This window comes from Dysidea avara, chromosome 8 (assembly GCF_963678975.1).
Source record: "Dysidea avara chromosome 8, odDysAvar1.4, whole genome shotgun sequence".
NCBI classification, from domain to species: domain Eukaryota; kingdom Metazoa; phylum Porifera; class Demospongiae; order Dictyoceratida; family Dysideidae; genus Dysidea; species Dysidea avara.
In genome coordinates this window covers 5623267-5646099 of record NC_089279.1, presented here as the reverse complement: position 1 = coordinate 5646099, position 22833 = coordinate 5623267, and the positions used below count along the sequence as shown (strand labels likewise).

Here is a 22833-nt window from a genome sequence, read left to right as displayed (position 1 = left end):
TTATAGCACTAGTTCTCACCTTAAGCCTAACATTTTTTAACTCGTAGGATAGCAAGGATAACAAAATACTTTCTGTCTAAGTAGTTTTCTAAGGGCAAATCCAAGTCCTACATACTAATCACATGAGTATTAATCACCACAATCGATTTTGGCCTTAATGTTTAAATAATTGGCTGGCTAGTTGTAGCCCAGGCAAGTCACCAACCAGTCTACATTCCCAAATGTGGTTCAAGCGACTCCTTTGAACTGAGGTGTGAAAATGTTACGCACACACTCAACACACATATATGTACACACGCACGCACACACACACACACACACATGCACATGCACATACAAATATATCACTTATTTCTTGAATATGTACACTCCATAGCTTTTCACTATGTTCTGCCTGTTGCATGCAGTATGTGTGTGTGTGTGTGTGTGTGTGTGTGTGTGTGTGTGTGTGTGTGTGTGTGTGTGTGTGTGTGTTGCCACTTACATATTTCTGGTTTAATGAATAATGTTAATATTGACTTACAGTAGCAAATTGTATTAACAAATAGAAATTATCAAAAATATTAAAACGTCCCATTTTGCTCAAACTTTGATGACAAATGCTGTAATTATATATTTTAGAAGGGATTTATGGTTTCATCCAAGCCATATATCAAGCTCCCCCTTGTACGGACATGGTACTTGCCCAAATGTTTCCCACAAAAACACCTTGTAGCTGTTTTTGTAGTGATTGTTGCCATAAGATATTTACAGTTTTTGTTTTCAGTTTCCCCCAAAAACAACCTTTCCTTCTCTATTAAGGTTTCTAATGTACAATGAAACTGGCTGTAGAAATTCCTGACCATATTAAGCAGTTGGCTACATTAGGCAGGTCTACCAGTTGGCACAATTGGGAATTATCAAGTCGGTTGGTTGAGAGACAGGTTACTTTATTTTTATATTGTGACGGAATGAGAGTAGATCTCAGTCTTTGTATTGAGACCTTGCTGAGAAGCTCAGCTGCGGGTCCTAATATCGTACAAGGGGGTTATTATCTTGATTCAAAAAATCAATTCAAACTCAACCACTATTCGATGCTCCAAAACAATGTTTAAGCCCGTGTTTTCAATTCAATTGTGGTACTACTGAAATTTGGCTACTATTTAAGGTGCGGTGTTTATCGAGGGAATATGGCGTGGCCTCAATAATGAGGTGTCCCTTTTACAAAGAGTTGATGAGATTTCATTGCATATTGTTTATAGGTGGTTTCATGGCAAACTGAAGTCAGGACGGAAAGATGCTGAGCAACTTTTAACTAGTTACGCTGGACCAGATGGTTCCTTCTTAATGAGAGAAAGCGCCAGTTACCCTGGAGATTACTCTCTGTCTTTTAGGTATGTGATCTCTTGTATGCTCATGTGATCTCTTGTGTGTTCATGTGATCTCTTGTGTGCTCATGTGATCCTTTGTGTACTCATGTGATCATTCTTTTAGCCACCGTGGTATAGTGAATCATGTGAGAATACGGACACGTAACGAGGCAGGCTCTACCAAATTCTTCCTGGTTGATCCGATGGGATTTGACACACTATATCACCTCATTGATTACTACCAACATAACCCTCTCAAGGCTGCCGAGTTTGAGCAGATCCTGACAGACGCTGTCCCTCAGGTAATAATGTTTTAAGAGCATTTACAACCAGATTTGAGATAACCCAGCTTCCACACCCATAAAATCAAACTCACAAGTTTACCACAACTGGATTGCTGGCCTAACAGACCACCATATCCACTGTATATGTTCTTCAGACCTGGCTAGCCTAGTTTCTGCAGCAGCAACTATTTCTTAGGCACTTTGAAGCCATGAGTGTGGAGGTTTGGTGCCATTCAGTTACGCTAACTTTGTTAGAATGATGTTTAGTGAGCTGGGATAGGCATGGGTGTCTAGCTAGTCTTGTTCTAGTTGGAGTGTAAGGAGGGAGACCCTGAATCAGACCCTCATCTTGTTACTCCATTGTCTTCCTATTATACGTCTACCCACCACCCTTAGTACTACCACCGTTTATCTTGCTACCTACATGAAATCATATTTTAGGCATCAAAAACCTATACACCCACACAGTAATAGCTAATAAATAGATGAATACTTGGTGTGAATTTTATTAGCAGGACTGCAGACACTAAGAAATTAATGTACCACTCTTGTGGGCAGTTCAAAGGCCCCGCCAGTGCCATAATTTGTATATGACACTCTTGCAGACCGCAGCAAGTGCATTATAACTTATAATGTATTGATTGCGGTTTTGCAGACCGCAACGAGTGCATTATAAGTTATAATGCACCGACCGCAGTGCAGCTGTCTTGTGAGACTCTCCCCACCTATTAGGTGAGTGGTACATGACAGTTATACAACGTGCACGAGTGCTCTGCCTGATACAAGCACACGAGCCTGAGGGCCGTCAGAATCACCTCATCTACTACACACACTATGAAGTTGTATAGTGTGTGTGTGTGTGTGTTCCACATGTAACTAATTTTAAATGCACATGCATTGATTGATATTTACTGCCTAGTGTGTATTTAGCATGTGTATGTAGTGTGTGTGTGTGTGTGTGTGTGTGTGTGTGTGTGTGTGTGTGTGTGTGTGTGTGTGTGTGTGTGTGTGTGTGTGTGGTGTGTGTGTGTGTTTAACTTTAATAATACCATTTCTCTTCTCTAGCCTGACAACCACAACAATAAACAGTGAGTTACCCCACACCAGCTTACACAGTTTAACAATCTGACACCTTTGTTGTGTAGTTGGTTCCATCCTAACCTATCGAGAACCCAAGCTGAGGAGATGTTGAAGACAGTCCGTATGGATGGAGCTTATCTTGTCCGTCATTCAGACCAAGCTAATAATTATGCCATATCGTTTCGGTAAGTGTTGTGAGAGCATGTCTAGTTAAAGACCACCTATAACCAAGCATGCAGTGCAAAGTATGTACAGTGAACCTTCACTTAGCGCAACAGAGGGTGTGTATCCCCAGACTCCTAGCTATAATACTTGACACTAAATTTTCAGAAACCCTACCAAGATGTCCTTAATAAGACCACCTCATTATAATTATAGTGGCCATGTCAAGTAGGTCCCAAACTGTTAAGTAGGTCCCAAACATAGCTAAAGTGGACTTTGTGACCTCATTAATAAGGCCACCTCCTTATAGTGACCATGTGACCCTAACCCAAGTAGGTCCCTAGCATAGCTAAGGTGTACTTCATAACCTCATTGATAAGACCACCTCATTGTAGTGACCATGTCAAGTAGGTTCCAAACAAAGCTAAGGTGTACTTCATGACCTCATTAATAAGTCCACCTCATTGTAGTGTCCATGTCAAGTACATAGGTCCCTAACAAAACTACCAGCCTGTTTATACTAGCCCTCTAGTTCGAACTATCTCGAATCAAAACGATTTCCAAGTTAGTGTAAACGTGTACTTTTACTACTGTATCAAAGACCACTCTAAAATGGACCTGCTAGGGATGTGGGTCTGGTTTGATCTAGTTCGCTCAGTATAAACAGTTGCGACCCTGCAGTTTGATTTGGCTGTAGTAAACGGAATAAAGGATCTACAGTTATATTATGGGGAACTACAGTTATACGGAGAACTACAGTTAAAATGGTGACTGTAGTGATGAAATGAAGCAACAGAAAAGTATTTAGCCGACGATATGGAAGGCGCAGCCTCAAGAACACATAAGGGCTCAAAACCAACAGGTGCACGTGCAAATGAATAGTTAACAAACTCCACATAATTGAGAGGTTGTTGCCAACACTTCAAAATTATCATGCCTACTAACCTGACGATAACAGAGAGCACAGATCCTTTAACTCTGTTAACAATCTCTACTTCAACGAAAATTATGATTGTGGATTTTAGTTTGTTTTTTTTGCTGATTGGAGTGGCCTAGGCCTTTGTAGTGTAAACAGGACTCAAAAATCAATCTGGATCACTCTGAAGCAATCTTGCCTGGAGCTATCTGTAGTATAAACAGGCTGTAAGCTGTACTTCATGACCTCATTAGTAAGACCACCTCATTATAGTGAACCATGTCAGGTAGGTCCCTGACATAGCTAAATTGTACTTCATGACCTCATTAGTAAGACCACCTCATTATAGTGACTAGGTCTCAAACATAGATAAGGTGTCGTTCATGCCCATACAACAGTGAATTATTCATAATTTATTGGTTCCGCTACAACAAGTGATATTTTGTTACTCTAAAGGGCTGAAGGAAAGGTCAAGCACTGTCGTGTACAGGAAGATGAAAGTGGCCACTTTACAATCGGCAGTGCCACGTTTGACTCCCTCTCAGAGCTGGTCTTATATTATGAGAAGAATCCACTCTACCGGAAGATGAAGCTCCGATATGCCATCAACGATGAGGTGTTAAACAGCCTGGACAAGATGAACGATGAAGAGAGTATATATGTCACCTACATGAGTCCCAATGACTTTAACAAGCAACAGAGAGTAACTGTCCGAGCTCTCTATGAGTACAATGCTATGAGGAAAGACGAACTGACTTTTTGTCAAGGTGCCATCATTACAAATGTGGACAAGGTCGATGGAGGATGGTGGTGTGGGGATTATGGTCACCAACACAGAGGATGGTTTCCTGCCAATTATGTGGAAGAGATTGTACAAGCACAAGAAGAGAAACAGTTAGGAAATCTTCAACAAGGTGCCATTGATATTCAAGGGTGCAGTGTTGGTATGTTGTGTGTACGTGTGTAACATGTTCCGATCCCACTCTTCCATAATCTAGTGTTACCGGGGACAGTACCCAATGAGAACGGCCTGTTCACACTCCGTATCCACCCTGGTGGCATATCTGGTCCCACAGGCGGAGGACTTGAGGTAGCATCACGATACTTAGACGAGATACGACAGTGGCAGACATCCATACAAGAAGCCATTGTTGACCTTGATGAGGCACAGCTCAAGATGGACCAACAAGTCAGGAAGCTACAGATAGCTAGGGAAATGAGTGACCTCACTGTTTACTGTAGATCAGTCCCATTTGATATAAACAGTGAGTGTGTAACTATGGCAACTCAGACTATGTTAATCTGAAAGGGAAAAAAAGCTTGTTTTCATCCCCAACATTTCATAAGTATGATTACATACCAATGTGTGAATTGATAGCTACATGCCATGTGTGTACGCTGTGTTGCTCAAACCTTCCAACTTCCTATACACAGCTATCCTAGCAACTGCAGAATGCAGACCATCATCATGTTTGGTTGTACAATTGCATGCTCCTAGGATATGACATGTGAATTTGAAGTGAAACTGTACTGTGATAGCTTTAGCATATGTGATCCGCTGAGCAAAAGCCAGCCATTTTCACAAAAATTTTCTTTTGCTATAAAAATAAATAGGGTAAAAAAATGTGTGCTACATAAAAAATTTTACGCACATTTTAATTGCTTTGGTATGTACTGAAACAAAGCTCAGATCAATAAAACCTATACACCACCAGATTATCCTGTTCATTGGGAGTAAGAAAATCTTTGTTTCGTGTTCATACAGCGAACAGTATTTGAGTTATGGCTGCTTGTTTATGATGTGGTAGAAATAAAGTTTACTGTCATCATTTAATTGTTGAAATGGCCTTCTCTGTCCACACAGAGATGTACACAGAAAACGCTTCACCTTGATCGATGATCCAGTTCATGGTGAACAGATTGAGCCAAACCCTGTCTCTAGCTTGTTTCAGTGATGAGTTATGATTGACTAGATAAGCGCCTGTATTTTATTTGCTGTATAAATCAAGTTTATTCCTGTTCCAACTGTCTATCGCTATTGCTCCAAGACTATTCATTGCAAAAGGCTGAAACTGGCTTATTACTATAGATAACAGATCAATAAAATATAATTCGAGGAATGTGCAAAAACGGCCGGGTTTTGCTCAGCGAGTCACATATACATATTTATGTATTCAACATGTGTGTAATGTTTTTATGATGTAAAGGTGTCATCTGTTTCTCTCTGTAAAACTCTGTTTTGTGTGATAAAAAGATTCTCTGTTATGCCTCTTCAGATGAACTCAACCCTTGTGAGATGTCTTCGTTTGTTGAGACCAAAGCATTAAGTGTGATGAAGAACAAGAACACTTCAGCCAAGTTCATACAGTAAGACATAAGAACAAGTTACGTTGTGTTTGATGACATGTGGTGCTGTGTTATATAGTTACAGTCACCAACAATTGAGTAGGGTCTACCCCAAAGGATCAAGAGTTGATTCCAGTAACTATGATCCGCAGCCAATGTGGAATGCCGGGTCACAGATGGTGGCACTCAACTTCCAAACAGCAGACAAACCCATGCAGTTGAATGAGGGGAAATTCTTACAAAACGGCAGGTCAGTTTGTGGTGTATGTAACCAACGTTGGGGGTAACGCATTACTTATGTAACGTGTTATGTAATAATTATTACTTATGTGGTAACTACACTGTAAGTAATATAGCGAAATACGCTATAAAAATAGGTAATATAACTCAAGTTACTTTACTTATAAATGTAACGCATTACCTAAGTAATATAGTTACTGTAACGAGTCTAATATTATGCAATACTATTACTACAAGTAATGAAGTTACTAATCTCGTTAGTAATCCACTGAGTAATGCATAGCCACAACGAAGTAATGAAGCCTACTAAATGAAGCTTATTCACCAGCTTCTTACTTATAACCAAGATTTGCACATTGTCCAACAATGCAATCATGTCACGTGATAAGGTGGTAGTTTCACACGTGACAGCTTACGGCTGTGGACACAAAGTAATATAATATGTAATATTATTATACTTTATTTTATGGGTAATATGTAACTGTAACTAAATAGTTGAGTTGCAAGTAATATGTAACTAGTTACTTTTTAAAAGTAATTGCCCCAGCACTGTATGTAACATGGTACAGCTGTTAACTCTGTGTGTGTCTGTGTGTTTAACAGTTGTGGATATGTGCTGTTCCCGAAGTACATGAGGGAACGAGGCTATGATCCTTTAGACATCAGAACCTTCAGTGACTTGAATGCCCTGCACATCACACTAACCGTATGTCAAGGCTGTAGTGTATTGCTAGTATCTGCATTATTTAGATAATTGGTGGGAGACACTTCATCCGACAAGGTAAGGGAGCAGTCAGTTCCATGTTCGTAGATATTGAGATCATCGGGGCTGAGAGTGACTGCTGTAAAATGAAGACAACGACAGTCCGTAAGTGTGAATGTACCAGTGCTCCTGATAATGGTTGGACAACAGACAATTTCCAGGCAAATTAGCCAATGTCTAGCCACAATTGTATTTTGGCAGGACATAATGTCCTATCAAAAGAGCCCAAGCCTGGTGTGTACATAATTATTTGGTTGACTGTTTACCAATAATAGCTGTTCCTTGGTTGCTAGGTGATTAAACATTCAAGCTGCCCAAGGGAGTGACCACAAATGTACCAATGCCAACCTCTCGAAACCTCACATAATCACTTTAATGCTATCCTCAGCACAACAAAAGGACTGCCTACAGAGAATGCCTACTACATGAAATGTATTAGGGGAGTGTATAAACAGTGGAATGGAGCACTGGAATGGTGGAATGGAATTTTTTTGTAAGTTCAATATCATTTTTACATCCAAATAAGCACAACTTCCCTTAAGTAAGCAAATAAATAGGATTCCCTTTGAAGTCAGCTCTTTTAGCATACTTGACCTCACCATAACACTTGTATGACTTATAACTCAATACTTTATGAACTTTGGCTTAAATTTTGTTTTCTGACATAATTGTGGAAAAGGCTAATTTTAAACACTTACAAGATAGTCCCATTTTACTTTTCCCAAAGATTTTCGCTTAGACTCCTAGGTTAGTGGTAAACACCTCGTACAGGCTCTGCCCTCTGTGTTCACCCTCCAGTGCCTAACTGTTAAAGTTGATAATAAATGAGTACTTCATTTCATTATACAGTGCATGTGCTTTTACAATGCATACATGTAATCAGCTAGCTAGCTAACCTTTTATCATTTGTGAACAAGGGAGGAGTCTTCCCATAAACTGCTATTGTGCATGTTCATTACTGACTTTACACAATTTTGTCTATGGCGAGGTGAATTGTGCTAAAAGAGCTGAATTTAAGGGGAATCATATTTATTTGTTTACTTAAAGGGAGGAGTTGTACTTATTTGGATGTAAAAGATAATATTGAACTTTAAAAAATTCCATTCCAGTATTCCACCATTCCAGTGTTCCATTCCAGTGTTTATACACTCCGAATGTAATAGGCTACCTGTGTCCATACAAAGTGTAAGTATGTCTGGACAAGTTTGGTTTTGTCGGAACATTTTGTCCTGGCACTTAAGAATTCCTATCAGGAGCATTGATGTACTGTGTCAGATAAAACTTAATAGTGAAAGTACAGTTGGGCCTCCATTGTCGCAATACCTGTGTGTGTCAGTTACAGTGTTTAGTCACAAAATAAGGAGTTTGTTTACATAAATCAAGTGTGTATACAGAGCTTCGTTCAGCTACTAGAACATACACCAATTGACAAGCTACTCTAATAATAAACTAGGCATGGCCCTTTCCTCTTTTGAATTGAGTGTTATCCATTTACGTACAAATACAAGTTCTTTTCTTTTGGTTCCAGGTGACAATGGTTTCAACCCAGTATGGAATGAACAAACTCAGTTCATTGTGTCAAATCCTGACATCGCATTGATCCGGTTTCTGGTGCAAGATGAAGATGTGTTTGGAGACCCTAACTTTCTGGGACAAGCAGTTTATCCCATCAAATCACTCAAATCAGGTTACCGCAGTGTTCAGCTGAGGAATACCTTTTCAGAAGAGCTTGAGTTGTCATCGCTGCTAATTCACTTGGAAATCAAGGGAGCCAGGGATGAGGACGAAGATTTGTATTCGTCAATTAAAGATCTTCGTGAACAACTTCAAAATATCTCTAATGAGATTTCCCAGGTAACAACGAATACAAGGGGAGACCAGTACACGGCCGCACAACATTTAGAAAACCTTAGTGAGCGTATGCAAACAACACAATCAGAGATTAAAAGGCTAACAGAAACAAGGTATAAATAATATTGTAATTTTTTAGTATGTAATCTTGCTGTTCTGTAGGATGAGAAATGTACCATCCAAGAGATAATAAACTAATGCTGTTACAGTTAAACTTCTATTAATTTTTAAATAGTTATTTTTAATAATATTAAGCAAATTAAACCTGCTTGTACATGTAGTTAGATTGGTGGGAATTATATATATTATATTTGCGAATTCGTTAATCACTTAATCTGCAATGATGATACAGTGATGCCACTGACTTCTTGCACAATATTTTGTGATGGCAATCTGCAAATCATGAGCGTTCTATTAGAGTGTTTTCATGTTTGGTACAGTTCTATTTAATGCCCGTCAATGATTCTGTAAACGCGGACATGAATCATTCAGCGAAAGAACAAGAAGTACAGCAATATTTTTGTCCAGTTAAAGACTGCCCAAGAGCAGTGGATGGGGGAAAACCATTTCCTAGACTGGGTCAACTTAAACAAGTACAGAGACGAATTGAGACATTTAAAATCATGTTTTTGTTGTTACAGCATTTTGACGGCGTGCACGCTGAAAAGAGTTTCGTGTGTAACAAATGCGGCAAGAAATTCGGCCTTAAAGACGTGTGTAGCCGACATGAAAAAGAATGTGGCAAAACTATTGTATGTGAAACATGTGGTGCCAGTTTCAAATCAAAGAACAGCTACACTAAACACTTAAAGAGAAAAAGACATTTATCAACCACTGCAAGGTTTGTAATAGCTACACTGTCCACCATTGTAAACTTGGATCTGATGGTTTCAGATCTCCAACATGTACAGCTACTACTGGCACACAGGTTATGCCATCACATAAAGTATTTGTTGTTTTGCTACCATCAACAGCAAGTGCAGTAAAGAAAAAAGATTTCAGTACCCAAACGGATCCAATTGACGTCTCTACTTCTCAAAATCTTTACGATAATCTGTCTTCAGATATCACTGAGTTGTTGGACTTGGCGATTCAAACAGATGTGTCCAGTTTTTCTAGAGACATGAGTACAAATGAACTACTGGACTTTGGCACTCAAACTTGTTGGGGGGAAGGATTGTTAAGTAATGAATGTTCGTCACAAACCCCCAGCGATTGGCCGGAATGTTGTCTGTCTAAATTGTTAACATTTGACTCCCAAACACAAACAATTCTTGAATCCATGGATAATAGTTCACAAACATAGCTAATACAAGTTTCATTGTGTTTCCATAGAAAATATTGAATGATTGATACCACGTGATACTGATTAGTCGTTGTTTTTTTTAAATGTTGAGGGAGTGTTGTGGGTATAAGCAGTTAGATCACGTGAACCGATACTAAATGGCTGGTTACAGAGGTTATGTTGGATCGCCGAGTGAGTCGCCGTCACTAGAGAGACCACGAGTGGTTGATGCGGGGTGTAAGATAGTCTGTTTCTGGCAAGGTGCCTTAGAGGTGTCCTTGCGATTTGTCGCAATTGTAAGTCTCTAAGTCGAGTTCTTTGTAAAAATGGTGACTTGACAAGCATAGACTACTATACGTAAATAATGAATAATCGACGAGAGCATGATTGATATGTGCGGGAAGAACGCAGCTGTTTGTAATTATTAAAGCAATTAGGGTTTTTAAATACTTGTACAAAAATTAATCCAAGTGGTCAGGTTTGTTAAAACATTTCTTTTTTGCATCCGATTTTGTAATGTCAAAATGTACAAACTTTGTAAACACTCCCCCTTCCCTATAAAGTGCACTAGGTTGAAATGGTCAATTTTTGGGGGTTATAGTACGTAGACATATGAGCAGCTTTGCATGGTTTTATGCACTTAGCAATGTTTAGCATCAATATCATGTGGGTTTTCCAAGAATTCAAATCAATGTGTCAAAATTGCCACCTATCCAGCAATAGAGACTTCAGTATTGAAGATTTTGTGCTGGTCAATCCCCCCACTGCCTGGGGCAGGGCTAGTGATTTTTTGCACAATAATGACCTTTTGACATGGTTGTTCTTCCCTTCCAGTTATAATTAGACACGCATTTTGTTTGGAGGTTGGCTCCATAAGATGCTGTATTACCAGTTGTGTAATGCTGTTTGTTATAGGAAGTACTCATAGAAATACACATAGAATTGCATAAGTATGTTCATGTCTGACACAGTTGGTGAAGGTCCAAGTTCAACTTCAGGTGCTCACACCTTGGAACATGTTCCTGAAAGTTGCTAGTCCTGCACTGACTCCTAACACCTGATTCACTGCCATGTATATTGTACACTGTGTGTGCGTGTGTGTGTATGAGAGAGAGAAGTGAGGTGAGATGACCTACGGGGAACAACTTTTAGCTGGTTAAGCTGACAACGATCACAAAGTTGGGTTACTGTGTGCCATACTGCCTGATGGTATCACTTGGTACACACCAATCGGATGCCCCTGTGGAGGGGGAAACTGAAGTCTGCACTTAGGACAGGCACAGCTTGGTGGACATTGTCATAATGTCGGCACATTCTGCTGCTGGAGTTCAATGGGTCCTCTCTGGTTTCCGTGTGGCTGTGCCATGACCATTGCCAGTAAGTCAGGTGTGCACTGGTGGCATGACTATCCACTTTTGCTGCTGTCTGTCCCTTCCAATTAGAAAGGCTGCGTGACCCAAAGGGGGTGGCAGAGAAGGAAGTGTGTGTGGGTGTGTGTACATGTTCAAAGACATTTCCATATTTATATCTTTCTTTCTGTGGGTAGTCAGTCCAACGATCCAATTATTTATTTTTATTTTTTAAGAAAGAAGCTCCCTTTGAAATGTGATCTTCAAGTATGCTAATCAACATTTGTTAGGGGCAGTACAAACATTTTCAAATAGGCAATAATCAGAGTTTCCTCTCTTATCAGCTATGTAACATGTGAAAGGATTTCATCTAAAGCTTACAGCATGCAAAGATGTTTGCACAATTCATACACAACCTTGCATAATCCATTTGTATGTACATTTGTCATATAAACATATTTTTGCCGATTCATTGTAGGTACTGTCAATTGTGCTACTAGTAACGGCGGCGATATCAAGATCAAGGATTGGTAAAGTCGATGATGTTGATCCGTATGATGGTGATCGCGGCAAGTACAAGGCAGCAGCTGGTTGGCTGATCTTTGTGTCTGTGATGGCTATCGTGACTGAATCATTCATAATTGGTCTGAGATTTCTCAATATTACATTTCTCAATATCAACTTTGCATTATTTGGTGTAGTGGTAAGTCTTTACTCTAAGTGACTTTTAATTCTGTTCACAAAAATTAATGTCATTTAAAATTGCTGTTTTGTCAACCAAACCGTGAACTTAGACCATTGGAGAAAATCTGTTAATCATGAATCTCAAATTTCCGTACATTTTGTGCTCTCTGTGTGCTATGATTTATGATTGGATATTTAGCAACAAACTGTTTACGTATACAGTTTTGCAGGAAAAAAAATTTAATTTAGTGTACTTATTGTGATTTTTTTTAATTTTCCTTCCGTAATTCCAGCTATTCAGACAGCATAACTTCTATATTGTAGTAAACAAACGATGTCCATTTGGGTCCACATGGGGTACTTTGAGATAAGTCACTCTGTAGGTACAAATACATGAAATTAACAAGCAGAAAATATTCTGACCACCTGACAGACTCTTGTAAGCATCTGAGCGTAAATCAGATGCCTACAGGACCAAGGATGCCATGCAACTTTCAGGTTGCTACAGTATCACTTTCAGAACATAACATCTTTAAACAGGCTGTAGGACAAGTGTCCTGCGGACCTTCAGCATATGTGCTAATAAGGGGAGCTGGTCTTGAGATACCACTATAGAGAGGTTTAATCCTTTTTTTTTCTTTCTTTTACAGGATGTAATAGCTAGCTTTGTATTTGCGGCGTGTATGTTTGCTGGCTGGGTACCAGATGCAGTGTACACGGCAGACATTAATGACTTGCGGGAGCAGTGTGAAACACAGGACTCACCTGTTACAGCTTTCTGTCACCAACTGAAAGATGTGGAGCATGCGATGACCGCAACAGCTGTAAGTTGTAAGGCTAACATTCAGTTGTACGTATTTGTGTTTGTAGATTTTTGGAGCATTTTCAATGTTGGCGTTCTTGGTACTGGCCATATACATGATAGCATTTATAGTGAATGAATGGAATTATCATATTATCACTTCATATAATACCCACCAATCTGATGCTGCTGAAAGAACTTCACTTTTAGTATAACAAAATTCCGTCATGTTTCACAACAATAAAATTTTTAAGACTGTATGTAAATATAATTATAGTGCATACAAAAGAAGTGTATATATGTGCATTATATGTACATTATATGTACATGAATCTTTAACTTGTTTTTAAGGTCACTCCTCGTTGTTTCAAAATGTCACATAGTTTTTGCTCTAAGATGTCATTGGTTCCTAGTAATCCTGTGACCACCTGTTGTGTGGTACTTAGTATTAGTCACATGGGCTAACATTCAGATTACCTCAGCTGCCCACTCATAGTATTCCTGGACCCTCTCCTCACTCCATCCCTCAGGTGTACACCTCTGAAGGTCTCTGAGATTATATAATTTGTCGGCTAGCTTCACTGCTTTGGCTTTGGGGCTCTTCTTCGGTGCATTAACAACCTGCAGGATTCACCATAATATAATACAGTTTAGCTGGAAGAAATTGATACTCTACCTGTAGCCGTTTTCGTTCAGCTTTTGGAAGTGATTTATCATCAGTGACTTCGTCAACTATGCCCCGCACTTCTACCCCAAAAGTGCTCTCAATTTCATCTAGGGTTGTATCCGTGTCTTCCACTGTATCGTGAAGTACAGCTGCCTGTTAATAATAATATTATTATTGATAATCGTGTGCAGCCCACGCACGTCAACGCTACACCTGTAAGGTAGCCATATCCGTGACTCCGCCTTCCTTCCAAAGGATATACGCGACCCCGATAGGATGATTTATGTACGGGGTCTTTGACTCATCTTTTCGACGTTGGTCCCTATGCTTTATACAAGCGAAATTTGCAGCTTCCAGCAGCAAGCCCACGTCCGCCATTCTATTAATGTGACCGTAAAGATTCGTTACTCTAATTATCCAACATGAGCAAATATTCCATACTTTTACCGACGTACAACGAGCGCGAAAACCTTCCCTTAATCGTGTGGCTGTTGGTCCGAGAGTTTAAGGAGAAGTATGTGTGTATTGTGTTGTGATGAAGAAGCTAAATAGACTCGTTACTGTAGCGGTCACAATTATGAAATCATCATCATTGACGATAACAGTCCGGACGGGACACGGAAAGTAGCGGAACAACTGCAACAAATTTACGGAGAGGAAACGATAGTATTACGACCAAGGGCTGCAAAACTTGGCCTTGGTAGGTACAATATATCGAGCAATGTACATGTCTTGAGTTGTGTTTGCAGGTACAGCTTATGTTCATGGTATGAAACATGCTACCGGAGATTACATCATAATAATGGATGCTGATATGTCACATCATGTGAGAACTGCCCCCACCCACAACATTAGTAATTTCTTCCCTACAGCCTCGACACATAGGGGGGTTTATTGACCTACAAAAGAAACATAACTATGACATCGTAACTGGCACTCGTTATAGTAAAGGTGGCGGAGTGCATGGATGGGACCTGATGAGGAAACTGATTAGGTTAGACTACATGATTGTTCTAGTGCTATATTTAGTTGTTGTTAATAGCCGAGGGGCAAATTACTTAGCTCAAGTGTTACTAAATCCTGGAGTGTCAGATTTAACTGGAAGCTTTAGGTATGTTTTATGACACTAAACAAGTTTGAGTTTGGCACACCTGCATACCAAGGCAATTGCAATCCACTTTGCAAGTTGGTGCAATGATTTATAGTTTACCTGTATATGCAGTGGTCCCTACATTATCCAGCCATCAATTATCCAAGCTTTCTGTTGTGAGAGTGACTGTTCTATTAGAGTATTTTTCCTAAAGTATGTTCTTTGAGAGTATTTTAGCATAAATGTATGGGCTTCATTTATCCAAACTTTTCCATTTATCTGAACAGACATAAGATCCAATGAGTTCGGATAATGGAGGGACCACTGCAGTATGCACTCAACTTTGAGGTATATGCATAATTTATAACCTAGTATTACTGTAAAATATTCAAATTTAATCCCACCAAAACTCTTACTGATTGTGATATTGGGGATTCCTGAATTTACAAAAAGCTGCATACTAACTTAATGTACACGATGATGTGTGTGAAGTTTGAACCTGAAGAATGGTTATTGCAGATGGTCGTATCAATGTTTGTAAGTTAGGAGTAGGGGAATTAAAGACTACATACAGTACTTTGCAATACATTTCAAAGAAGGTTGACAAGTCAAGTATGCTACGTTCATAAGTAATTTGTCCCAGATGCATGATTTGTTCTACCGTTCATATCTGTACTTTGTCAATTTGCATGGCTTGCTATTGAGATGCTATCCACATTGCTCAAAGTAGCCTGGGCATTCGGTTTTTATATGGATATGGGAGTATGCGACTTCTCATAAATCCTGGAATCCCTTATTGAATAATTTTTATCATGTCAACTTTTAATGATGACTGTGCAGGTTATACAAAAAGGCTGTACTTGAACAACTGGTTGCCAAGTGCCAGTCTAAAGGGTACGTTTTTCAAATGGAGATGATTGTGAGGGCCAGGCAGTTCAGCTACACCATTGGTGAAGTGCCGATAGCTTTTGTGGATCGGGTGTATGGAGAATCCAAACTGGGAGGCAATGAAATAGTTTCTTATGCTAAAGGACTATTGCATCTGTTTGCTACAACGTAACATTATTACTTTCTAAATTATATGTAAATAACTACATAATTATATTCTTAGTAAAGCGAACAGCAAACTATATGTAAAAATAACTATAACATCATATGTTCTAAGTAAAGCGAATAACGAAAGTTAATAAAATTTATCTTCCAGTTGGAGCCTTTTTCTTTCTGTAATAAAAGACATAACACATTTTAATGTTTACAAAGTTGTGTACCTTGCTTCTGTTAGTCTCTTAATTTCTGTTTGTGTTGTTTGCATACGTTCAGAGAGGCTTTCTAACTGTTGTGAGTTGCTTTTAGTATTGGACATCTCACTAGAGATATTTTGAAGTTGTTCACGAAGCTGTTTTACTGACGAGTACATTTCTTCATCTTGCTCCTTGGCACTCTTGATTTCCAAGTGAATTAGCAGCGATGACAATTCAAACTCATCTGAAAAGGCATTTTTAAACTGCACACTACGGTAACCTGGTTTGAGTGATTTGACTGGATATACTGCTTGCCCCAGGAAGTTAGGATCCCCAAACACGTCCTCGTCTTGTGTCACAAAACGGATCAAAGCAATGTCAGGATTTGATACAATGAACTGAGTTTGCTCATTCCATACTGGGTTGAGACCGTTGTCACCTGAAACAATAAAAATGGTTACAATATTCACCTCCTTAGTAACAGTAAATTCACACTTACGAACTGATGTTGTCCTCATTTTACAGCAGTCATACTCAGCTCCAACAATCTCAATTTCTACAAACATGGAAGTTACTGCCCCCTTGCCCTGTCGGGTGAAGTGTCTTCCACCGATTATCTAAATAATGGAAGATATTGTTTTAAAAAAGCTTAAACACAGCAGCGCAATATAACATACTGTTAGTGTGATAGTCAAGGCGTTCAAGTCACCGAAGGTTTTGATGTCTAAGGGATCATAGCCTGGCTCCCTCATGTATTTTGGGAACAGCACATATCCACAACTGGTAAACACACACAGATACTTGGCTATCCAAACCATTGGTCTCAGGCAGTGAATACCATCAGGAGCTTATGAGCCGCCAAAGGCGATGTTCGGTGGTTCATAAGCTCCTGGTACCATAAATCAGGAAAAAAATTTGCCACTAGCTGTATTGACAAAAATTAAAATGACGAATTATTTTCAACTATACGAATAATTTGCACATACAAATGTAAAATGTTTCATCACTTATGCCAGTGACAAAAATGTGTTGTATCAAAACTTTAACACACAAAAATTTTCTACGACAAAATATTCCTGATTTACGGCATGTTCAGATAAGCAATTTGTATGTGTTAAAATACTCTAAAAGAATGTATGCCTATGTACTCAAAATACTCTAGTTGAACAGCCATGAGTCACATAATCTACTATACATCGTACATGTACACTATTATCTGACCTGCCATTTTGTAAGAATTTCCCCTCATTCAACTGCAAGGCTTTGTCTGCTGTTTGGAAGTTGAGTGCCACCATCTGTGACCCGGCATTCCACATTGGCTGTGGATCATAGTTACTGGAATCAACTCTTGATCCTTTGGGGTAGACCCTACTCAATTGTTGGACACTGTACCTATACAACACAGCACCACATGTCATCAAACACAACATAACTTGTTCTTATGTCTTACTGTATAAACTTGGCTGTTGTGTTCTTGTTGTTCATCACACGCTCAGCTTTGCTTTCACCAAATGAAGACATTTCACAATGATTGCGTTCATCTAAAGCAACAAGAATATACAGCCATCTCAAAACAAAGTGATTTCATCAGTCAGCATAATCACGAATAGAAGTAAAAGAACTTGAAGATTATATGCAAATCATTAGCTAGCTACTGAACCGCAAAATTATAGATTACTGAATAATTTAATTAATCATCCAACTTGCTAAGCACACATGAGGTTATGATATCACTATTATTGCTTAATAAAATTCTTCTCTCCAAGATAATTCTACAGTTGTCATGTTTACACACTCACTGCCCATATCAAACGGAACTGCTCTACAGTAGTGGATGAGGTCGCTCATCTCTTTGGCGATGTGAAGCTTCCTGACCAGCTGGTCCATTTTCTGCTGTGCCTTTTCAAGATCTACCATGGCTTCCTTTATGGATGCTTGCCACTGTTGGAGATCCTCTAAGTGTCGTGATGCTACTTCCAGTCCCCCAGTGGATGTGTTGCTTGTACCACTTGGAAGAAGGCGCATTGTAAACAAGCCATCCTGATTGGGAGTTTCTGACAGAACTGTATATAGATAGGAAGGAATACTGTTACTAGAGAGACACTACACACATAAACATACCAATGGTACACCCTTCAATATCAACGGCTCCCTGTTGAAGATTTCCCAATTGTTTATCTTCTTCTACTTCAGCAATCTCCTCCACATGGTTTGCAGGAAACCATCTCTTGCGGTGGTGACCATAATCCCCACTCCACCACCCTCCATCCACTTTATCAACATTGGTAATGATGGCACCTTGGCAGAAGCTCAGCTCATCCTCCCTCTGAGCATTGTAATCATAGAGGGCTCGGACTGTGACTTTCTGCTGCATCACTTCTTCAGGGCTCATGTAGGTCCCATAGATACTCTCTTCTTCCTGCATCATCTTTTCCAGGTTGTTAAGCACCTCATCATTGACGGCATATCGGAGTTTAACTTTTCGGTAGAGTGGGTTCTTCTGATAATGTGAGATCAGCTCTGACAAGGTGTCAAATGTAGCACCCCCAATTATCACATTGCCGTTTTCATCTTCCTGTACGCGACAGTGCTTCACTTTTCCCTCAGCCCTACAATGAAAAATGAGCACTATTAAAATTCACATCTGGAACCTCTTAGTTGATTATAGTGAGTGCCAATATTCAAACACAACTCATTGTATACTGTTTATTTGAACATATAACTATTATATAAGTTTTGCTAATGCAAAAAAAGATGTGGGGACTAGGTCATTGTGTCAGTTGTACCCTTCCTGGTCATCTAAGATCCTGGGCCATTAAGACCCTCTCTAACCCAAACTCTTTCTGCTGTACAAGTATAGTCCAATGTTAAAATACTCATTTTCTTTCTTTGTAAGAGTGTTTTTCAAGATTAGGTGTGCTCAACACTCACCGAAATGATATAGCATAATTATTGGCTTGATCAGATGGCCGGACAACATAAGCCCCATCCATACGAACCGTCTTTAACATCTCCTCAGCTTGAAGTTTTGACAGTTTAGGGTGAAACCAACTACAATAATGCAACACAAATTTTAAATCACATATGACGCTGAACTCTAACTTACTCTTTGTTGTTATGGTTATCAAGCTAAGGACAAAAAAGAACAGCTCACTTAGAAGTACACACACACACACATGCACACACACACACACGACTGACAAATTATCCAGAGCTAAGAAATACAAATTTTTTTACCTGTGGCACAGCTTGTGTCAAGATTTGTTGAAACTCAGCAGTCTTGAGTGGGTGATTATGGTAATAATCAACGAGCTCATACAGAGTGTCAAATCCCAATGGATCATCTATAAAAAACTTAGTTGTCCCTCCTTCCTTGCGTGTCTGTATTCTGACATGGTTTACTATACCAGCATGACTAATAGAATGAGGGATTGAATGAGCACTTATAATTATACACAGAATCACATACATAAATGACAAGGAGTAGTCTCCGTGGAATTTAGAGCTCTCCCTTACTAGGAAGGAACCATCTAGTCCACCGCTATTTGTTATAAGTTGCTCAGCTTCTTTTCGTCCTGTCGTTTTCCCATGGAACCACCTGTAAACATTGAACAGTACAGCCATACAGAGCACATATACATAATATTATAAAAACAAGGGTACACCAAACTGTTTGGCAGAGTATACAGTAAAGGATATGAATGTAGTGAATAGTTTGGCACTGAAATGTTGTTTAATATAATATACACTTTTATCAGAAAGGGGTGACACATTGGTACTCGCTATGTCAATCTGCAGTCACAGTAAAAGTTAGCAGTCAAGCTAGGCCACTAAATTCATGCCAAGTCGGTGACAATGATCAGTTAAATTTGAGATTGCTATTCAAGAATTGTCACATAGTCACAAGTGGGAGTCATTGGCCAAGGTGAAAAATCTTTGCTATACAGTCAAGACTTAGAGCACAGTTACAGATCAACCTACAGTATATGCCTACATGACACCTACCAGTCCTATAGTCTGGATTTTATTTATTTTAGGAGGTATACTAATTAGCCACACCTACACACTGTTTGTTTACCCTCTGACTGTAAAGGAATGCACTCAGTAAATCATGTGAAACCTCAGGTCATCATAAGGTTAAATTAATCAGCTAAATTTGTTTATTTTAGTTACCACAGTTTCAATTTTAAAGTGTACATCACATAAATGGTTAATCCCCAGACTCATCATAGTAACAAAGGGACTAACTAACTTTTGCTTGAGGTGCAGTTCACTGCTAGACACTGCGTCATCGTAAGTCTTCTCTGTGTCTTCAATATCTTCTTGTTCTCCTGTGAAGATCAGCTGCTTTGAAGTGAGCACAAAAAAATGTTTTTGCCACGCCTGCAAGTTTCCATGCTTAAAATTAAGTATATACTTCAATGACTGACCCTGTCAATTGGGTTCTGTGTAAATAGCTGACCATTTTTTATGGAGTTACTCAGATCCATCATCTCGAAGGCAGCATGATCTAACACACAATTGACACTGCTCAAAGTATGATCAACATGTAGATACGTACCTTCTGGATCTCTGATGATAGGAACAGCAAGAGCTCCACCTTCTTTTAATTTTTTATGCTAAGAATATCAAATTTATGAGTACACAGTAGTGACGACAAATTCTCTCTCACCTTAATGATGATCTTCCTTTTCAACTGGTTAGGAGATGGAAGTTTATTGCCTGCAGCAGTAATCGGTTTCGTGAGCAGCAGGTCTGGAAATGAAATATTTGATCAAATCAAGTATTGGAATTGTTGAAGTACCTCCAAACACTTCTTGGAACTGCTTTGCCATAAGCTGTTGCTGGGGTATGCTACAGTGCTGCTCAATGGACAAGATGACTGGATATCTGTAGAATGACCCGAACTTTCACAAGCCACTCCATGTAACTATATAGTGACACTCACTCTGAAGCCACAAATGCATGCTCCTTGATTGCTTTTATGACATCTATGAAACGAATACGTGTGCAAAGTGTCCTTCCGTGTGTTATGATTGCTTGTCCATCCGGGCCATCCCAGCAATCCAACTCAATACAGCGACAACCACTCCGGAGCACTCTAATGTAACATTCAACTGATGACTCACTGTTGTACTGGTTGCCAAAAAGATATCTGTATAATAATAATAATGAAACATTATGAACAGCAGGTGAACCAGTTTGTCTTACGTGTTGTGTGAAGAGTTGATCCAGTAATGACACAGTGGTTGGTCCATGTCCTGGTATACTGACATATGTTGTTCATTGAAGACACTGTTCTGGCTTGAGAACAAGTAGTCAACAAACTCTGGTATGGTCAGCGATGGTTGGAGAGGGTTGGATAGGTGTTGAACATCTAACACAAAATCTCTGACAAGACTTGCAACATAGTAGGAATCACCAGCACGAGAATCCTACTTGAAAATAATACAACAAGCACATTTGTGATCATATATTCCTTACATTCTGTTCATATTGTAGAAACATTGTCAACTCAGAGAATCCAATATTTTGTTTGTTTACAACATAATTGAAGAAACGATCACCAATCTATACAAACACAATTAAATATTTGTAATAATTATCATTTTACAAATTCACCGTTTTAGAACTGATGATATTGTGGTACAATCTCTCAAAACCACTAAAATCCAGTGAACCTGTCTTCTTTTTATCAAAATCCTGTACCACAGTAGATGCATTTGTAACTATATAGTGTTTGATTATGGGTTACCGTAATGAGCTGTTTTGATTTAGAGGCTAACGTCTTTGCATTCACCCGCTGTAGCCAACGTCGTAACTCATTCACACTAATACTGTTGTGGCAAGAACTATGTAAGGTTAGTGCTACTACGGTAGTCATTCACCTGCCACTGTTAGCACGATCAATCTCACGGAATTCCTTACGCAACCACCTGCAAAGGTGTTATGATAATAATGTAAAAATTGACTGCTATTGCTGCTACAGCATCATACATACACACATTCTCACGCGCACCTGCGCAGCACTAAGTGAGTCCTAAAATTGTTGTTATGCATGACGTATCTCAGTGCCGTAACCCAAGCATCCCTCTCATCTCGACACTGAGCTGTAACAATCATCACCACATAACAACCATAAGGGTCACTATTACTCACCAACTAAACTCATCATTTTCACTCTAAACTCTGTTCCATAAAAGATAACAAAACTGCATGTCTCATCTACACCAAATCTCTTCATGTCATCATCTCTGCGGTCACTGAAATCTTTTGACTGCCAGCCAAGTCGCACCTCCTTGATTTCACGAACATTTACTAATTATGTGTCAGTTAAATTAATAAAGTATAACTCAAGCGTTGTCGTCTAACCATATTCCTCTGGTTGTGGCGTTTTGCCGCGCTGATTTGCAGACAATATGGGTAATTGTTGTATCTCAAACGTCTCCAATTTCAAGCAGAAGTGCTTTTTCAAGGGATCTTTTCTACCCGCTCTGAAGCGTTGCATGGTGGTTCCACTATCTAACGCTTGCAGGATTTCGATAACATCATTCGAACGAAACGCCTCTGAGCTAGCCATGTTGTCAATGGAACACTTGCTCAACTAGACTCCTGCAATGTACTCCACCAAACAACTAACCACAAACAAAAGTACTACACTAGCTTGTATGAGTAACCAGCACTTCTATAAATAGGGGTGTGGCTGATCGATCACCTGACGCAT

General features: G+C 39.3%; 4 protein-coding genes across 11 annotated transcripts in view; 2 read left to right on the top strand and 2 right to left on the bottom strand.

The window, feature by feature from the left end:
* Window positions 1–13456, top strand: part of LOC136263612 (1-phosphatidylinositol 4,5-bisphosphate phosphodiesterase gamma-1-like) — an 18209-nt gene extending 4753 nt beyond the window's left edge. For 2 of the 4 annotated variants that reach the window (XM_066058236.1, XM_066058235.1), the window contains 17 exons: window positions 1242–1373; window positions 1474–1651; window positions 2699–2721; window positions 2779–2898; window positions 4248–4735; window positions 4790–5056; window positions 6068–6158; window positions 6217–6387; window positions 6981–7083; window positions 7128–7245; window positions 8669–9104; window positions 9154–9584; window positions 9633–9832; window positions 9886–10572; window positions 12104–12328; window positions 12960–13133; window positions 13180–13456. In XM_066058236.1, coding sequence (XP_065914308.1) covers window positions 1242–1373; window positions 1474–1651; window positions 2699–2721; window positions 2779–2898; window positions 4248–4735; window positions 4790–5056; window positions 6068–6158; window positions 6217–6387; window positions 6981–7083; window positions 7128–7245; window positions 8669–9104; window positions 9154–9181 — 2155 coding nt within the window. In that variant the 3' untranslated portion in view covers window positions 9182–9584; window positions 9633–9832; window positions 9886–10572; ... (1 more) ...; window positions 12960–13133; window positions 13180–13456. Of the gene's footprint in view, window positions 1–1241; window positions 1374–1473; window positions 1652–2698; window positions 2722–2778; window positions 2899–4247; window positions 4736–4789; window positions 5057–6067; window positions 6159–6216; window positions 6388–6980; window positions 7084–7127; window positions 7246–7433; window positions 7591–8668; window positions 9105–9153; window positions 9585–9632; window positions 9833–9885; window positions 10573–12103; window positions 12329–12959; window positions 13134–13179 lie in introns of those variants that run through there. The other 2 variants (XM_066058237.1, XM_066058238.1) reach the window with 2 other exon arrangements.
* On the bottom strand, window positions 13342–14202 carry LOC136263620 (guanosine-3',5'-bis(diphosphate) 3'-pyrophosphohydrolase MESH1-like). Its single transcript, XM_066058249.1, has 4 exons — window positions 13992–14202; window positions 13788–13931; window positions 13589–13732; window positions 13342–13539 (listed from the first exon to the last, which is right to left on the bottom strand). The coding sequence occupies exons 1-4, from the start codon at window positions 14154–14156 to the stop codon at window positions 13447–13449; spliced, it is 546 nt and encodes a 181-aa protein (XP_065914321.1). The 5' UTR covers window positions 14157–14202; the 3' UTR covers window positions 13342–13446.
* LOC136263618 (dolichol-phosphate mannosyltransferase subunit 1-like) lies at window positions 14025–15995 on the top strand. Of its 3 annotated transcripts, XM_066058246.1 has the most exons (6): window positions 14029–14292; window positions 14345–14478; window positions 14528–14604; window positions 14651–14772; window positions 14821–14889; window positions 15709–15995. In XM_066058246.1, the coding sequence occupies exons 1-6, from the start codon at window positions 14201–14203 to the stop codon at window positions 15926–15928; spliced, it is 714 nt and encodes a 237-aa protein (XP_065914318.1). In that variant the 5' UTR covers window positions 14029–14200; the 3' UTR covers window positions 15929–15995. The 3 variants fall into 3 exon arrangements, with proteins under 3 accessions (XP_065914319.1, XP_065914317.1, XP_065914318.1); XM_066058247.1 differs by lacking the exon at window positions 14821–14889 and having other exon boundaries at window positions 14025–14292; XM_066058245.1 differs by having other exon boundaries at window positions 14025–14292; window positions 14651–14889.
* On the bottom strand, window positions 15946–22833 carry LOC136263614 (1-phosphatidylinositol 4,5-bisphosphate phosphodiesterase gamma-1-like). 3 transcript variants are annotated; one of them, XM_066058239.1, is made up of 26 exons: window positions 22482–22825; window positions 22269–22427; window positions 22129–22219; window positions 21998–22045; window positions 21865–21946; window positions 21732–21812; window positions 21594–21680; window positions 21321–21544; window positions 21058–21264; window positions 20914–20999; window positions 20782–20864; window positions 20671–20728; window positions 20540–20619; window positions 20362–20492; window positions 19579–19707; window positions 19347–19524; window positions 19216–19238; window positions 19041–19160; window positions 18231–18718; window positions 17909–18172; window positions 17560–17650; window positions 17331–17501; window positions 16787–16889; window positions 16609–16726; window positions 16137–16548; window positions 15946–16089 (listed from the first exon to the last, which is right to left on the bottom strand). In XM_066058239.1, the coding sequence occupies exons 1-26, from the start codon at window positions 22687–22689 to the stop codon at window positions 16062–16064; spliced, it is 3750 nt and encodes a 1249-aa protein (XP_065914311.1). In that variant the 5' UTR covers window positions 22690–22825; the 3' UTR covers window positions 15946–16061. The 3 variants fall into 3 exon arrangements, 2 of the variants coding, with proteins under 2 accessions (XP_065914311.1, XP_065914312.1); XR_010704727.1 differs by lacking the exons at window positions 15946–16089; window positions 16787–16889 and having other exon boundaries at window positions 16528–16548; window positions 22482–22833; XM_066058240.1 differs by lacking the exons at window positions 15946–16089; window positions 16137–16548; window positions 16609–16726; window positions 16787–16889 and adding an exon at window positions 16896–17034 and having other exon boundaries at window positions 22482–22833.

What these genes read in the sequence shown, in the direction of transcription:
- LOC136263620 (XM_066058249.1), bottom strand. Translation starts at nt 14,156, where the DNA reads ATGGCGGACGTGGGCTTGCTGCTGGAAGCTGCAAATTTCGCTTGTATA. An exon ending in CGGATATGGCTACCTTACAG is followed by an intron (nt 13,932 to 13,991) that starts GTGTAGCGTTGA and finishes TATTATTAACAG; the next exon opens with GCAGCTGTACTTCACGATAC. An exon ending in CTGAACGAAAACGGCTACAG is followed by an intron (nt 13,733 to 13,787) that starts GTAGAGTATCAA and finishes TGAATCCTGCAG; the next exon opens with GTTGTTAATGCACCGAAGAA.
- LOC136263618 (XM_066058245.1), top strand. Translation starts at nt 14,201, where the DNA reads ATGAGCAAATATTCCATACTTTTACCGACGTACAACGAGCGCGAAAAC. An exon ending in GGCTGCAAAACTTGGCCTTG is followed by an intron (nt 14,479 to 14,527) that starts GTAGGTACAATA and finishes TTGTGTTTGCAG; the next exon opens with GTACAGCTTATGTTCATGGT. An exon ending in ATGCTGATATGTCACATCAT is followed by an intron (nt 14,605 to 14,650) that starts GTGAGAACTGCC and finishes TCTTCCCTACAG; the next exon opens with CCTCGACACATAGGGGGGTT.
- LOC136263614 (XM_066058239.1), bottom strand. Translation starts at nt 22,689, where the DNA reads ATGGCTAGCTCAGAGGCGTTTCGTTCGAATGATGTTATCGAAATCCTG. An exon ending in ATATCATCAGTTCTAAAACG is followed by an intron (nt 21,681 to 21,731) that starts GTGAATTTGTAA and finishes GTGTTTGTATAG; the next exon opens with ATTGGTGATCGTTTCTTCAA. An exon ending in TTCTACAATATGAACAGAAT is followed by an intron (nt 21,545 to 21,593) that starts GTAAGGAATATA and finishes ATTTTCAAGTAG; the next exon opens with GATTCTCGTGCTGGTGATTC.